This window comes from Ambystoma mexicanum, chromosome 12 (genome assembly GCF_040938575.1).
Source record: "Ambystoma mexicanum isolate Mex_15411 chromosome 12, UKY_AmexF1_1, whole genome shotgun sequence".
In the NCBI taxonomy this organism is placed as follows: Eukaryota; Metazoa; Chordata; class Amphibia; order Caudata; family Ambystomatidae; genus Ambystoma; species Ambystoma mexicanum.
The window spans coordinates 585156748-585173249 of NC_090936.1; the positions used below are offsets into that span (position 1 = coordinate 585156748).

Consider the following 16502-nt stretch of genomic DNA (forward strand, 5'->3'; position numbering starts at 1 on the left):
AGCTCCGTTCTGGCATTGTCAGATTTGGTTTCCAGACCTCCTGGAATTAGCAGGGACTTCAAAATTAGATCTCCCGTCATCGAGGGATCTTCTGACTCAACAGAAAGGGCAGGTACTTTATCCCTCCCCTCAATTGCTGAACTTGAAGGCCTGGTTCCTGAAAAACTAGTATTCTCCCACTTACATTTGTCTGAGCAAAATATAACCATGTCAGCTTCCAGGAAAGCTACTAAGAAGCAACATCGTAGTAAATGGTTACGGTTCTGTCACTGAGCCTTAGAGTGCGACATTAATCCTCTAGAGGCTTCTTTCGACAATGTCTTGTCCTTCATGTCTTATCTAGTTGCCACAGGTGTCAATGTAGACCAGTGCAAACATTACTTATTGGCTATTGGAGCATACCTGCACAGAGAACATAAGTCCTTTGCTCTTTCGAACCAAACTATTCGTAAGCACTTTGCGGGCCTTCCATGTTTGTATCCCCCTGTTAGTGAACCTCCACGTGATCTCAACGTAATTTTGTCAGCTCTAATGCAAAAATCTTTTGAGCTTATGGCATCATATGAATTAGATTTTTTTTACCTGGAAGACAGCATTTTTACTAGCCATTACTTCGGCTAGAAGGATTGGAGAGCTCCAAGCTCTCGCCTCAAAGGAACCTTCTATAGTTTTCCATAAGGCTAAAATGGTCCTCTGTACTTTACTCTCTTTTCTACCAAAGATGGTTTTTTGATTTTCATTTGAGTCAGGAAATGTCTTCCTGTTTTTCTTCCTAGACTGCATGCTTCCGTGGCCGAGGAGAATTTACATAACCTAGACGTTGTGAGAACTCTAAAATGTTATCTAGAACAGACCAAACCGTTCAGGAAAGCAGAACAGCTCTTCATTACCTACAGTGGTCAATCTCCTGGCAATAAAGCAGCTAAAGCTGCCATCGCCACATGGGTTGTCTCCTGTATTTCGAAGGCTTATGATATTAAAGGACTCCCGACTCTGCAGAAACTTCGGGCCCATTCCACATGCGCCAAGGCAGCATCCATATCCTTCACCAGACATGTTCCCAATGAAGAAATCTGTAGAGCTGCTACCTGGGCTACCCTGCTTGCCATTTGCAAGCACTTTGCTATGGATGCATCCTCTAGAAATGATGCAAAATTCGGCCAAGAGATGCTCCACGACTGTTTGCCTGAATTCTGTGCATGCCGTCTCCTACAACCCTACTTATTCTAAGGCTTTTTTGTCTGGTCCTAACCATTTGGGAAGGAGGGAGAGCCAGGACGAAAGAGAAAGGAAAAATGACCTTCATGTCTATTCATGTTTTTAGTTCAGGCTCTCACTCTTACCCAGCCATCCCCTATAGTAAGCATATGCTTAAAATTCTACCGCTATCGGCGGAACCACAGGAATTCGGTGTGGAACGTTGGTGACGTAGGGGTAAGATGTGGGCCCGGTGCACAGAGGGACTTGCGCGTGACGTAGGCCCCACGTCTTCAAAATTGAGTGACCGATATCTTTTGCAGCCAGCTTTTCCGGCCCGCCTGCAAATGCAGGCGTTCCCCAATCAGTTGTGAAGGAGGAAGAGCCTGGCCTAAGAAAACCTGAATCACCATGAAGGTAATTTTTCATATTTGAGGTTGCTCACGTTTAGTGATTTTTCCTAGCTGCCACCTCTTGCGCAACACAGTTGAGATATTTCTAGGCTCTGTCAAGCTTCCTTTCCTGTTCTTTCCTAAGTAGAAATTGACTGAGTGTGAACCCCTTCTTCCTTCCTTGGGTTACCTGACTTTCGCCTGTCTCCGAAGATGCTTCTTTGTCGTCTTGCCTCTACTTCATTCATCGAAGGCTGAGGAGAACTTTCATTGCTTGGACCCCTGTAGGGCTCTGAGTTTTGTTTCTTAAATGAGGGACTTCAGCCTGAGCAGCTGTTTGTCCAATTTGGTGTGCTTAGGCTGGCAAGGCTGTTAAACGTTTCTCAGTTGGATTGTCCTTTGTAATTCTGAATGCTAAAGTCTGGCAAGCAAAAAAGTGACTGGCTCATTGTGCTAGTCCTGGTGAATTCTTCTGCCTTGCAGAGTGGTGTGCCTGATGTATACACATAAGGCTATGTTGGCTTCTTTGCACATGTTTTCTAAATGTTACTTCCTGAATTACTTATCTGGTTGGACACATTCTTTTGTCAAGCTGTGCACCAGTGTTTCCTGATGTTGGTTCCTTGCACTCCTCCCGGCTCTGTGCTGCTTTGGGAGTCTGTAATTTGTGGGAGGAAGAACAAATTACTTTGCATCAGTCATGTTCTTTTGGATTAGTCCTTCCTCGCACAGATGCATAGCACTCCTAACCAACCCCTCTATACAGAATGCTACTGACCTCTTGCAGTTCTGCGATTCCTCTGCCTCGAGTGTGGAGAGAAATATGCGGAGCTGTGATTACAAGCGCAGCTGGCTCCCTATAGACCACTCATGACATGACATCCAGTTACATAGGCACCACCAGAGCGAACTAGGAGTCCAGTAATGCCACCTGGTGAATGAGTTTTTCACACCTAGACTTGCTCATGGAGGGGATTTCTGTGATGAGAACTATTTGGGAGAAAGGAATAATCATTCAAAAAGAACGTTACTGAAGGTGAGTCTTTCATTCTTATGCACCATCTTTGTGAACCTCTTGACTCTTGAGACTGCGCGCACTGTAGATAACCCACCTCAAAGACCTGATGTTTCTTAGAACAGTGCTTGCTACTCTCTGCATGTCTCCCCTTAGGTCTAGGATTCTGAATCTTCTGCAAAAATTCTGGACTGCTGTGCCACCACCTGCACTGTTGTGCTCTACAGGTTGCACCAATCCTCAGCAGCTGGCGGTTCTTTGTTTGCTGCAGTGCCATCCTTCAATGTATTTTCTTCCTTTGCTGCAGACCGCTGCCTGTCCAGCCTGCACCTTCAGACTACAACATTTGGCAGCTACTTTTCCCTCCAACCAGTGGCTTTCTGCATCACTTAATTTCAGTCAACAATTGGCCATAGATCCAGAGAAAAGCTTTGGGTACATCTACGCACACTGGACTAGTCTCCAGTTTGACAGCTGTATTTTACCATAACTGAGATGACTTATTATTTTTTTTCCCTATAGGAAAGCCTATTTTTTCGCAACTTCTAAAACCCATATCCAAAATACTGCATGCTGAACCCAAAATGTTTTTCTGAAAATTGTTGACTTTTGCAGAAATAGCTTCTTGGCAGAGAATATTTTGAAAAGCTACTCATATTACATAGTCTTTCCAATTTAGCTTTTATATCCAGTGTATGTGTTGACTATATGTGCACAGTGTGCTCATATTACCATATTGTGTTTTATATTGCGAGTTAGCCCGCACCTATGTACCACCCTGCCGCTGGGAGAGTCAGCATTTGCAGAGAAGCACTGCAACCTATATTTGGATTGTGCTTCCTGTTCCCTCACCAGGCACGTGTATGTCTTCTAACATTCCAGACGGTTCCTGCTACTTATTTTCAGAATGCCTCTTAAATCTACCAGTCCTCATGAACCGCTCACTTCAGCCAAGCGCTCCACAACTTGGACGCAAGTCTGAAGTTAATATGTTGATGGAAGAAAATCTTTAAGGCCAACCTTGCAACCCTTTTTTAGGATTACGGTACTTCAGTGAGAAATCGCAGTTTTCAAAATCTGCCATAACCAGATTGATGACAGCCTTTAAAAGGTTTTGCTATTCTAAGGATAATATGCAGTTTGAGGCAGGCTGACAGGATTTTCCATCAGTAGGAATGAGTGATCAGCAATGTTCTACGCATATACCTCTGCGCTTATACCTCGCTGAGCAGTTTCAAAGCTGTCACATGAAGGTCCTGGAGTGTATTGCCATCTTAGAGAGACATGCAAGAACATACTGAAGTGTAGAAAAGGCGTTATGAAAAATCTCATTTGCAATCTAATCTTTCAGTCCTCTTCCTGCTTGCCATTGTATTGTAAAATAGAATTTATTAAGGTCTAGTGAAATTAGTTGCTTACCTCTAAATCTAGTTCCCCTGCATTCATTTATTTTATAGATTCACCTGTACGTTTTTTCTTTTTTACTGAAGTTGTGTATATAGAATATACTATTGGTACTTACCAAATTATTTGATCACGGGGGGCCTATGCAATACAAAAAATAGCCTGGTCCCCTATTTTTTGTACTGAAGATTCATACATCAAAGCATAAGATATCTATTAAAGATAACAGTGTTGGGAACCATATCTAAAGATGGACAATTTGTATTTTACGTAACAAATCAATTTATATTACAACACTGACTACTTTACATCGCAACTTCCCAGGCTCCATCCACAGATAAGCTATGATGTCTCTTGATTCGACAGGTAAGACGGGCAGGCGATAAATGTATGAGCATAGGGTGAAGTCAGGCATCCACAAATGAGTGCACCAGAGGCCCTGGTACTGTCTTTTTAAGGCTGAAAGCGCACAGTTTGTCTTCTTGCCCTGGTAGAGTTTGCATAAAGTAGGTGGTGGAGATGAAGATCTGGGATGTACTGCAGTTTCCTGAAGGTGAGCGATTCTCTTCTACCCTGCATCACTCTTGTCCCCTCCCATTTTACGTGAATTGCCTTGTTTTACTCACTCCTACGTTCAAATTTTACTGTGTGATATTGTACTACTTTTTTGATGTTATAACCTCTGAAGTTTGCGTTTTAAAAATTCACATGGTTGGTGTCTCTTGGTGAATGGTCTCAATCTGTGACTTCTCCTTTAGGAACAGGTTGGGGTGTATGTTGACATCTAAATCCCAGTTCACTCCTAATCTTTTATTCTGAGGTCTGACATTAAGCTATTCCAAGGGTAGTGACACCAAATATAAGGGAGACAGAGTGGGCAACTTAAAAGAAACGTCACCAAATGGAATGTCCCCGTCACAAAAGAGAACCCATTGCTACTAGTAAACAAGACCCCAATATTTTGACACTTTGTACTCAGGCAGTCTGAAGGTGACTTGAAGAAAGTGAATGCCCAATGTGCAAGCAAAAATGGTGTGGAATGTATGGGTATGGTGGTGGGCCCTGCAGATGTCCAAGGAAAACCTATTTCTGATGTTTGTTAATCTGCTTAGAATCACATGCTGTGCATAGGTCCGACATCCAGTGGTCACTGCGGAGTATTGCATTTTGTTTTTCGTAGTCGAAAAGGGGACGTCGACAAGGCGTGTCTGTAACACTATCCCTATAGTGACGTGCGTTGTACCCACAATCCCTCACGCGTCGAGGTCCCTCAGATTGTTTTTTTCCGCCCAGTTTCTGGTCGCCTTTCGCGGAGCTCCTAGAGAGACATTGCTATACTTACCACGGACCTCGGTCCTTTTGTCATAACTTAATATACTGATAACGATCCCTCCCCCTCGACGTTAGCTGTGAAGCTGTTTCTCCGCCGAACTGATTTTCGACGGAGAGGAAGAGCGGAGGAGATCCTTCGGCGCTGCCGAACACGTGGCCTGGCCTCGACGGCCAACTTACAGTAGGGAGAGTGGGGGTTGGAACTTTGTCTCTTCTCTTTGAGAATGTCTTTCTTTTTCCCTTTTCTTTCCCTTGGGGTTGTTATCGCCAGCTATTATTGCCTCAGCTATGGAGAGGACACCATTTAAGTTTTGCCCACGCTGCAGGGGCAAATATACTTGGAAAGATAAGCACAAGCTCTGTAATCGTTGCTTACCCCTCGATCACATAGAGAACAGCTGCGCAGCCTGCAAGCTCTTAAAACCCAGGACTCTTAAAGAACGTAGGGTTAAGAGGTGGGCGGACTACGCGATGTCAAAGTCAGTTTCCTCACCCGCTGCCGCTGTTACTGAAAGTGACGAGGAGTGCGATAACTCGACGTCCGTTACGGAAGTCATGAACCCCCAGAAGGAGCGCTCCCGCTCCTCGTCGTCCGTCCCCGGCGGGCTCGGCTCACGCCCTGCTTATGGGGATGAACACCCCGGCGACAAGGACGCACACAAACCCCATAAGGCTAAACACACTACCCACGGCTCTTCTTCGTCGAGAACGAAGGATCCATCAGCGCCGAAGGGGACGCAGGGCACTACGGCGTCTACCGCAGACCGTAAAGGTCACAAGCCCCACCCGCAAACGCAGCCGCGACCAGCGATTGGGCTTCCATCTAACACGGGCGCTACCCCAAAAACATCCGACGCAACGCTCCATAGAGCGACCGTCGAGGTACAACGCGCAACGCACACAACATCGACACCAGAGGCCTCGACGGACAAAATCGTGGCCGAGAGCCTAGCGAGAATTGTCGCCGAAGACAAACGTACGCGGACGACGAAACAAACGTCGAATACCGCGTCGAAAAAACACAAAAGTAGCCAGGAACTGCCCCTTTCTCCAAAGGACGCTTCCGAACTACCTGAAGGCTTTTCAGAAGGAGACGGGAACCTCTCGTCGACGTTGTGGGAGCGTTCGAAACGATTCGAAGGCGAAAACACTATTTTCCCCCCTCTAGACTATTCAGGGGTACCCCATGAGACCCTTGAAAGACTCCATTCTTGCATGGAGAAAATGGAAAGGTTTCTAGGAAACCAAGACCCACCCACTCACAAAAGACAAAGAGAATGGCCACAGGATGACCCTAGAGTCAAGATTCCTAGGCTGGTTGACCTCACTGAGGAGGAGCAATACCTCCAAGAAGATGAGGAGTGTTTGGGTGGAGAAGAAGAGGTAGAACTTGAGGAAGAGGGGTTCGAAGAAGATCCTTACACCACTGCTACAGGGTTTGAAGAGGATACAGCTACCTCGCAGCCCTGGCATTCACCGTCAGTGCAGCCTTGGCAATCCCCATCAGTACATTCAGACCCTGATGCCTTTCTCCCTTCTCCTCTCAAGGATTCACATGGGAACTCCTCTCCCATAGATGACCAACCTTCCCTCAATGCACTATTGCGCAAGGCAGCAGCGCATTTTGAGATTGATACAGGGGAAACTCTTCCAGACATTGACTTTGTAGAAAAAGTCATCAAAGAAAAAGCCCCTGTTAGCCAATCTATTCCACTCCTGGCTTCTATTAAAAGAAGAATTTCTCCTTCCCTTACTAACCCAGCTTTAGTAAGAGGGGTCAACCCTAGAATAGAAAAGCTCTTCAGCCCTTCATCCTCTGACCCTTTATACATCAGAGGACACTCTATTCCGGACTCCCTTGTGGTTACCAACACAAGAAAAAGAGCAGGGGTGCCACTATCCACTAGTGAAGCACCTCCAGACAAAGAAGGCAAAAAACTCTACGCACTGGGGAAGAGAATCACGACCTCCGCCGCCTTCTCTACTAGAATTGCTAATAACAACTCACTTTTAGCTAGCTACGCAGATGCACAGTGGAACAAGCTGCGCAGCGAAGCAGAGGAAGCACCTGAACCTCTGCGTTCTCGCCTGCTAGCTATAATATCAGAGGGCACACTGGTAAACCAGGGGATCGTTAAGAACTCCCTAGATGCCGCTGAGACGGCTGGCCGCTCCCTAGTGCAGGGAATACTTCTCAAGCGCCACGTTTGGCTACGCAATTCAGGTTTTAAGCCCGAAACCCAAGCCTCCCTCATAAATAAACCCATTGAACAGACGCATCTGTTTGGGAAAGCAGTAGATGAGGCCCTAGAACATGCTAAAAAAGAGTTTGATACCATCAAGACTCTTGATCAAATTTCTAGGCCCCCTAACAGGCGAGGCTATGGTAATAAACGCTCCTTTCGTGGCCAAAGACAGCAGCAGAACCAACAGCAACAATATTACTCTGGCTCCAACTGGCCTACTAACCAGGGTAACACCCAGTTCAGTCAAAGAGGCCAACGCCGTGGCAAAGGAAGAGGTCGTGGCTCCAGCCCCAGAGGTTCCACGCCCAATACCAGCAAATGACCCGAAAATTCGGGTCCCCTCCCATGCATCACCGGTCGGGGGCCGGCTAACATCGTTCCTTTCAGCATGGGAGGGAATCACGTCAGACCGTTGGGTATTATCCACCATAGCCCACGGATACTGCATCGAGTTCAACGGTTCCCCGAAGTACAAACCCCCACGGAACCGGCGCATGACACCGCAACACCTCTCCATTCTTCTTCAAGAGGTGGAAGAACTACTGAAGAAAGAAGCTATAGAGCCCGTCCCCCTATCACAGGTAACAGAAGGTATTTATTCAGTATACTTCCTTGTACCCAAAAAGGACTTAACCATGCGCCCTGTATTAGATCTGCGCCCAGCGAACATATTTGTCAAACCCCAAAAGTTTCGTATGGTGACCTTACAGGAGGTAATCCCACTGTTATCACAAGGGGATTACATGACAACACTGGACATGAAAGATGCATACTTTCATATTTTAATGTTGACATCGCACAGAAAATACCTCAGGTTCAAAATAGAGGACAAACACTACCAGTTCAGAGTACTACCCTTCGGGATAGCATCTGCACCAAGGGTATTCACGAAAGTACTGGCAGTGGCAGCGGCCCACCTGCGCAGATTATCCATCCCGGTATACCCTTACCTCGACGACTGGCTCATAACAGGGGATTCTTACGAAACATGCTTCTCCAATACCCAAAAGACCGTAGACCTTTTGTCCCAACTGGGCTTCTCCATCAACGAAAAGAAGTCCAGCTTAGACCCCAGCCAAACCAAACAATTCCTAGGGGCTCTAATTCGAACAAAGGACGGCCTCGTATTCCCCTCCTACGAGAGGGTCCAAAACATGCTGTTTCAAATTCCCCATTATGTAGCAGGCCGAGAGGTGACGGTACGCAAAGCAATGCGCTTGCTAGGGATGATGGCGTCATGTATTTATTTGGTACCTCACGCGCGCCTGCGCCCAATGCAAGAGTGGCTCTACAGCCAGTGGTGTCAGGCCAGCGGACAATGGGACGATCTAGTGGTGGTCTCGCAGGCCTTGGTTCTCTCGCTACGGTGGTGGACAAAAGAAAACCTGTTATTAGGGAAAACTTTTGCCACAGCCGCAGTGGAAGCCACTCTAACCACAGACGCATCCCTTACAGGATGGGGGGCTCACCTATCCCATCAGACGGCACACGGAGTGTGGACTCCGAGTTTAGCATCCAAGCATATAAACCTGCTGGAACTACTAGCGGTGTTCAAAGCACTGAAAGCCTTTCAGGAACACTTACAAGGAAAGACAGTGATGGTCCTCACAGACAGCACCACAGCCATGTACTACCTCAACAAGCAAGGGGGCACTCACTCTCCAGGACTGTCCAAACTGTCCCAGAATATATGGAAGTGGGCTCTCAAACACAACATGTTCCTACTATCACAACATGTACCAGGGGAACTCAATCTGCTAGCAGACAAACTCAGCAGAGACTTCCCCCTGCCCGAAGAGTACGAATGGCAATTGCACGAAGACATCGTCTTAGACGTCTTCACGCAATAGGGATTCCCGGAAATAGACCTGTTCGCAACCCTGGAGAACTCACAATGCCAAAGTTACGCCTCCAGGTACCCCCAGAACCAGTCCAAGGGGAACGGTCTGTCGATTCAATGGTCAGGGAAATTTGTTTACGCCTTTCCCCCGACTCCCCTTCTCAACAAAGTGGTGCACAAGATGCACCAGGAGCAGGTTACCATGATACTAGTGGCCCCAATGTGGGCCCGGCAGCCATGGTTCGCTCACTTGATGGAGATGTCCCTATCTCCCCCAATGAAACTTCCCTGCCCGTACAACATGCTGTCACAAGACAAGGGCAGGACACTGCATCCATGCCCTCAGACCATGAACTTAGCAGCCTGGCTCCTGAGATCATAGAATTTGGACATTTACAACTCCCACAAAGATGTATGGACATCCTCAGGGAAGCCAGAAAACCTAATACTCGACACTGCTATTCTAGCAAATGGAAAAGATTCGTTATCTGGTGTAGAGGTACTAGTATCAACCCAGTTGACTGCTCTCCTACTGACATTATTCTATACTTGACCCATTTACTGGATTCAGGTTTAGTGTTCAATTCCATTAAAGTCCACCTAGCGGCACTTTCTGCATACACCACTTCCCAACTTAAAGTGTCGTGGTGGAAGATACCAGTTATCAAAGCCTTCATGGAGGGGGTAAAGAGGATACACCCTCCGATAGCTAACCCAGCTCCCGGATGGGACTTAAATGTGGTACTTTCCAGACTCATGGGCCCTCCCTTCGAACCCATGCACAAGGCAACTCTTAAAGATATCACCCTTAAGACTGCTTTCCTAATAGCTATCACCTCCATTAGGAGAGTAAGTGAACTACAGGCTCTTTCTGTACTAGACCCCTTCGTAACAGTTCACAAAGATAAGGTGGTTCTACGCACACACCCAAGGTTTGCACCTAAATTCATCTCGAAATTTCATGTAAACCAAACTATAGAACTACCAACGTTCTTTCAAAACCCTTCCAGCTCGGGAGAAAAAAGTCTGCATACACTAGATGTACGCAGAGCTGTCATGTTCTACATGGAAAGAACCAGACCACTGAGAAAGACTAATCAGTTCTTTGTCTCGGTGGCAGCAGGAAGAGAAGGAGATGCGGTCTCAAAATCCACTATATCTAGATGGATTGTTCAATGCATCACTCTCTGTTACACTCTTGCTAAGAGAGAACTACCCTTCAAGCCAAGAGCACATTCCACTCGAGGCACTGGGGCTTCCATAGCATTCATTGCAAATGTTCCCCTTGAGTCCATCTGCAAAGCGGCTACCTGGAGTTCTGTGCACACCTTTACAAAACACTACTGTCTAGATGCACACTCTAGATCTGACTCCCAGGTGGGACAGGCAGTATTAAGACATCTTTTCTCTACTGTTCCTTCTCATAACCCACCGCCAACTCCGGGTACTGCTCGCTAGTCTATGCACAGCATGTGATTCTAAGCAGATTAACAAACATCAGAAGACAATGCATTACTTACCGTAAAAGCATTTCTGATGGTTGTATCTGCTTAGATTCACATGCGCCCACCCTTCCTCCCCGCTCGGATGGAAGGAACATAGACTTCCTTTTATATTTCTCTTTTCTGTACTCACTCATGTCTATAAGGCTCCCTTAGGGCAGAAAAATACAAACAGAGGGACCTCGACGCGTGAGGGATTGTGCGTACAACGCACGTCACTATTGGGATAGTGTTACAGACACGCCTTGTCGACGTCCCCTTTTCGACTACGAAAAACAAAATGCAATACTCCGCAGTGACCACTGGATGTCGGACCTATGCACAGCATGTGAATCTAAGCAGATACAACCATCAGAAATGCTTTTACGGTAAGTAATGCATTGTCATCCTTCTCAGACAACAGAATAAACCCTGTGAAGAAGAGCAACATATTCCATTCTGTCAATGTGTACTGTTAAACCACTCCCGAAGTCCAGCACTACCACTGCAGGCATTGCCTGTTGGAACCGTAAGACATTGCTTCTTTCAACGTTCATATCTAGCCTAGATTGGATAATGGCATGGTCACTTTGGGAGAGAAATACTCGGACCTTGTTTTGTTTCTCTCTGGAAGCAAACACATGGTCTGCCACATTGGCCATTATAGACAACCCATGAACTTGTCCTTGGCGCCTATTCCAGCCCATGCCTGCAGGAACTCTGCTCCTAGCACCTTGCTTGAATGCTAGATCATGTTAAGTTAATGGGAATTTGTATGTTCCCAATTATCTTGCATTGCTGCACTGTGGACGAGACTACCCTAACATTCAGGAGAATCTTCAGAGCGATGTGGTATTAATCAGTAGACTGCATGGTGGTTTTTGAGCTGTGAGTTGCCCCCAGATACATCAGGAGTGATTGAGTGGCATGTTGTCTTCAGTAAGCACCTCAGCAGTGGCTGTTTGAGAAACGGCCTACGGTGGGGACAATCGCAAAGTGGTGTCTACCTGGAGGTACACAATCTCAAAAGGAGGTAGGCGCCACTTTAAGATTGTCCCACTGTAGGCCGTTCCTGAAACTACTGAGGTGCCTACTGGATGACACTACATTACACAATCACTCTTGCAGACCACTCAAAAACCATCATTCTGTCTCTACTAATTAATACCACGGAGCGCTGAAAATGTTACCCTGGCATTCACTAAAAGTTTCACAGGTGTTTACAAACACAGCTGTTCCACGATGAGGACTGCATTGAAAATCCCATACTGCCGTGAGGGTGCCACCAGGCCACCCCTGCCATTTCCTCATGTTAATTGTTTACTCTATTAAAACTGATTCTGACATTGGTCTGAGAATGCAAACCCTCATGCCATCTCTTGGGGTGGGTGGTCGCATATGTTATAAACAATCCACCCCTTTCCTGGTGGATAATTTTTTCTGGCCGAACCACTCTGCTTTCTTGCATGTAAAAGGATGCTCCGTTCGCTTAAGTGAACATTGGCTCTTAGCGGAAGACACCAAATGGGATATTCTACCTTTTCAATTTAATTGATGGATATTGTGTGTGAAGTTGCAGAGAAAGGGGGCGCTGCTCTTTTAAATCGAGCCAGTTTTCATTTTCCTAGAATAGTGAGTGAAAGTTCAATATTCTTTTTTGTGCATCTTTAGCTCTGGGTTATTGTGACATGCTTTCAAGTGAAGATAGTGATAAATATCTTCAGCCTGATATAAGACTTCACAAAGCACCACAGCAAATTTGGGAAGCTGCTTCAGCACATTAGGTGTAGCTCTATTTCAGCCGCGATGGGGGGGGTTGCTTGCACAGTGCTGTGTCTCTGCTCAGGCTGTAACCCGAGACATTGCGTTTCTTGGTTGTGTGCCCTCTCAACCTTGAGCAGATTTCTTATACTTTAGAGCTAAGAAACTTTAAAAAGATAATCTGTTCCATTTCACTATATGCTGGAGCACAATCACTTCTGCCAATTTGTGGGGAGCACTGGTGGAGGGGAGCACATCTAACACTTGGTTTTGCCAGCAGCAAGAGTTGCTGTTGCCTCTCCACCTCAAAGTCCATGGTGCCCTCCCTTGTTTCCTTCCCTCTGCAGATTGCCCGGCCTCTGATGAGCCCTGTGTTGCTTGAGAAATGGGTAACAGTGGAGCCACAGCTAACCTCCAGAACAGATCTGGCTAAGCAACGGAAAATTAATGGGCAGCAATCCAGACTCTTGCAAAAAGTCAGACGTCGGCAGCAGGGTGCTCTGTCCAAGTGTAATGACTCCACACAACCACTTTTGCAAAATTGGACAAGCAGCCCAGGAGACCGTCGCATTTGGAAGAAGGCATGCACTGGAAGTCCTGTGCCAACTCCATTTACTGACATACAGCACCACTCGGTACGGCGCATTTCTCTTTGTTTACAATATGGGCTGTTGGGTGTAACTAGGAGAGAAACCAGGGATATCTATTCTGAACCACCCAGTGAATAGTGCCTCTGTCTGGAAGGAGGCACTGTTTTCCCCTTCATAGAAAAAAAAGTCCAGCATTTAGTACAGTTACCAATATTTTCTTCACAAATGTTCACTATTGCAATGGTCTCTAACAAATCTAGGGACACTTGTGTGTAAGGAATACAATTGCTGGCATCTTTGTGTAACCTGTATGTCCAAAGTTCCCAGCAGGGCAGAATCAGCCTTTCATCCTTATCCTTCCAGAGCTGATGAAAAGGAGTAGCATTGAATTGCACTATTGCTTAACTATAATGGCTTTAGTGTAAAGTATTCATATAATTGGTATATCGCTATGCAACGTGCGGCTTAAATTCATGTGCTCTTTGATTAAACATATATTTCTCAGTCATCCTGGCTCTCCCTCCTTCCCAACTGGTTGGGAACTCCTGGATCCGCAGGCTCGCTGGAAAAGCTGGCTGAAAAAGATAGCTGTCACTTTAAGAATTTTAGAAGGGCCTACATCCTGCGTGCGTCCCTCTGCGTGCCGGGCCCACACCTAACCCTCACGTCACCAACGGCCCACACCCAGTTCCTGTTTTTCTACCTGGTCGGGTCGGAATTATTTGCTGTGCTGCATCTCCCTTTTCTGGGCGTTACGTAGGCTGTCCATCCCTTTTTTCCCTAGTGATTTGTTCTTTTATTTTTTCAATTTGTGGTGCCTCCCTCTACGCATGCCGTATGCGACAGGCTTTAAGCAGTGCATCCGTTGCCTGAAGCATTTTTCAGCAGCTGATCCCCACCATGCATGCGTCCGCTGTCTGGGTATACATCTGCTGGTGAGTTCCTGCATATTTTGCTGTGGAATTAACGTGAGGTCTCTGCGGACTCGTCTTCTCTCCATGTCCGAGCTGGGACCGGTACCAAAGGTGACAAAGGACTTCGTTCAGAACAGGAGGGAGGTCAATCTCGGTAAGGGGGGGGGGGATACCTTCAGATGAGGTACTAGTTTCGGCACCAGCTGTCTGTACCCAAGGGAAGACTGCCTCCTCAGTTCCTGAGTCTTCACGGGTCCGTTCAGGGGGAAAACTCCGGCCTATTCACCTGAAAATACCTCTGGGTGGGAAAGCACTTGTACCTCCAGATGGAAAGTGTTATTAGCTCCAGGTGGGAAAGGGTCACAGACGACCCACCCGGTACCGGAAGAGTTATTTACTCTGGATAAAATAAGAGTACCGGCAAAATCCTCTATTGCCCTAAACAGAACAGGCAAGAGTACGTGCAAAGAGGCTCGCACCTCTAGGGTTGATTCGGTCCATTCTGATTCCCCTGTACCAGACAAAGCCAAGATGCTTCTGCATATAACTTCTGGTACTTCGGTACTGAAAGAAAATGTTTTACCTTCAACTACCGCAGTTGAGCTTGCAAGATCCTCGGTACCGAGGAAAACTCACAAGTCCTCTCATAAGAGGCATAAGCACTCTCATTCAAAATCTACTCTGGTACTGAATTCTCCACGAAAACACAAACGGAAGAAATCTCCAGTGGCTTCTGTCTGGCTCAGTACCGGAGAGCCAGAAAGACAATTCAACTTTAATTTCTAACTCTGAAGACTTTGACGCTTCCAAATGGTTTACTGTTCCACCAGAACAATTGTTTAGCACTCCTGTGAGAGCTTACACGCCTCACATTTTGCCTCAATTTTCTCCTCAGTCCTAGGATAATTTGGGTCAACCTGCACCCCAACTGGTTTTAACCAACATTCAGGTTCCTAGAATAGTCGTGTTGAACATTTGCAATCCTAGCCAACCACTTATTAGAGCTGTCTCTTCTACTTCTCCTAACAGGTTGGAAGAACCTCTACCTAGCCCTTCCCAAATGGCAAACAACATCACTAACCCTGTACTGGAAACAATGCTTTCTGAGCCCTTCCTCAAAGCCTTGGCTCAACGCATCAAGGACAAAATGTCACCAATACTACCTCGGGGATCAGTTCCAGTCGACCCTACTCCCGACCCTGTACCGGTACCAGTGGATGATGTGGACCCTGCTCCTCCACCCAAAAAAAAAGAAAATGTCAAAGGACAATGACTTGGATTCAGAGGAGGACACCACTCATTCACCTTCTAAGGTGTTGTTCCATGACATTGTCACTAAAGCCATGCAGGCTCTTGAAATCCTCCCAAAGGGTAAGCCTGAAACGGCTGTTTTTTGTGGAAACTGCCATCACAGAAGTCTTAAGGTTCCACTGCTGTTGGGGAGAATTCTTATTTCTGTGCTAATTCCCTTCAACCTTAGAGACCCCCAGCTCTTTAGCTGGACTTTAGGACTTATAATTTTTATCCTGGGGTGAGACCTTTTCTCACTCTCGTATTTTTTATCTGATTTGCCTCTGTGGTTCTTTGTTTTTGGAGTCTGACAAATTCCAAAGGCATCTACCTTTTGTATTGACACACAGCACCTTCAGTGCAGTGTCACAGATAAGTCCTTTGGATTTCTCATACGGTTTAAATACCTTCTCTAGGGTGAACTACTGTTCCCAAGAGTAGTGAAGTGAAATTGACTTAACTTACCTGTTTTTCCTATATATGTCCAGCACACCCCGTCTTATATAGAAGTGCTGCGGGGGTTACTTAGTAGCGCCTTTTCCTACTTAATAAAGTTAAAAAAAAAAGTGTTGCCCTCACTACTTTTAATGGCTGGTGGCAGTGGTTTAATTTTCCTACCATTGTGTTTTTACCACAGGCTGAATCTTCAGCTGCAGTATGGCACCCATGGATGCCCATTTTGTCAAATTGGCCCTGGTCTTCTTTTTTCGACATTTCTTGCTTGTGTGGTCTTTCTTGGGTTTTACTCTGCGCACCTAACCAGATGTAACACTTTTGTTAGTTTTGCCTTTGGTCGGGCCGGAAGCGAGGGAGTTGCACGAAACTCTGTCCTTAGTCTCCTCGGTTACCTGAATGTACCCAGTGCTGACTGTCCTTACAGGATAGCTACCCTGCTGTGAGTGACGGCTAGGCTGTGCATGAATGGGAGAAACCTGCTTAAAAGGCGAGGCTTCTGGAACCAAAGACTGATTCGACCACTGGACGAAACATCAGACGAAGGAAACTGGAAGAGAAGCTTGCTGCACCCTCCTAGACCGTTG

At 46.4% G+C, this 16502-nt stretch overlaps 1 protein-coding gene across 6 annotated transcripts in view; it reads left to right on the plus strand.

Moving 5' to 3' along the window:
- Positions 1-16502, plus strand: part of KDM2A (lysine demethylase 2A) — a 1348567-nt gene that overhangs the window by 1198991 nt on the left and 133074 nt on the right. For 5 of the 6 annotated variants that reach the window (XM_069628943.1, XM_069628942.1, XM_069628941.1 and 2 more), the window contains one exon: positions 13016-13303. The exons of the other annotated variant lie outside the window; for it this stretch is intronic. In XM_069628943.1, coding sequence (XP_069485044.1) covers positions 13016-13303 — 288 coding nt within the window. The remainder of the gene's footprint in view (positions 1-13015; positions 13304-16502) is intronic. 6 annotated transcript variants of the gene reach the window in all.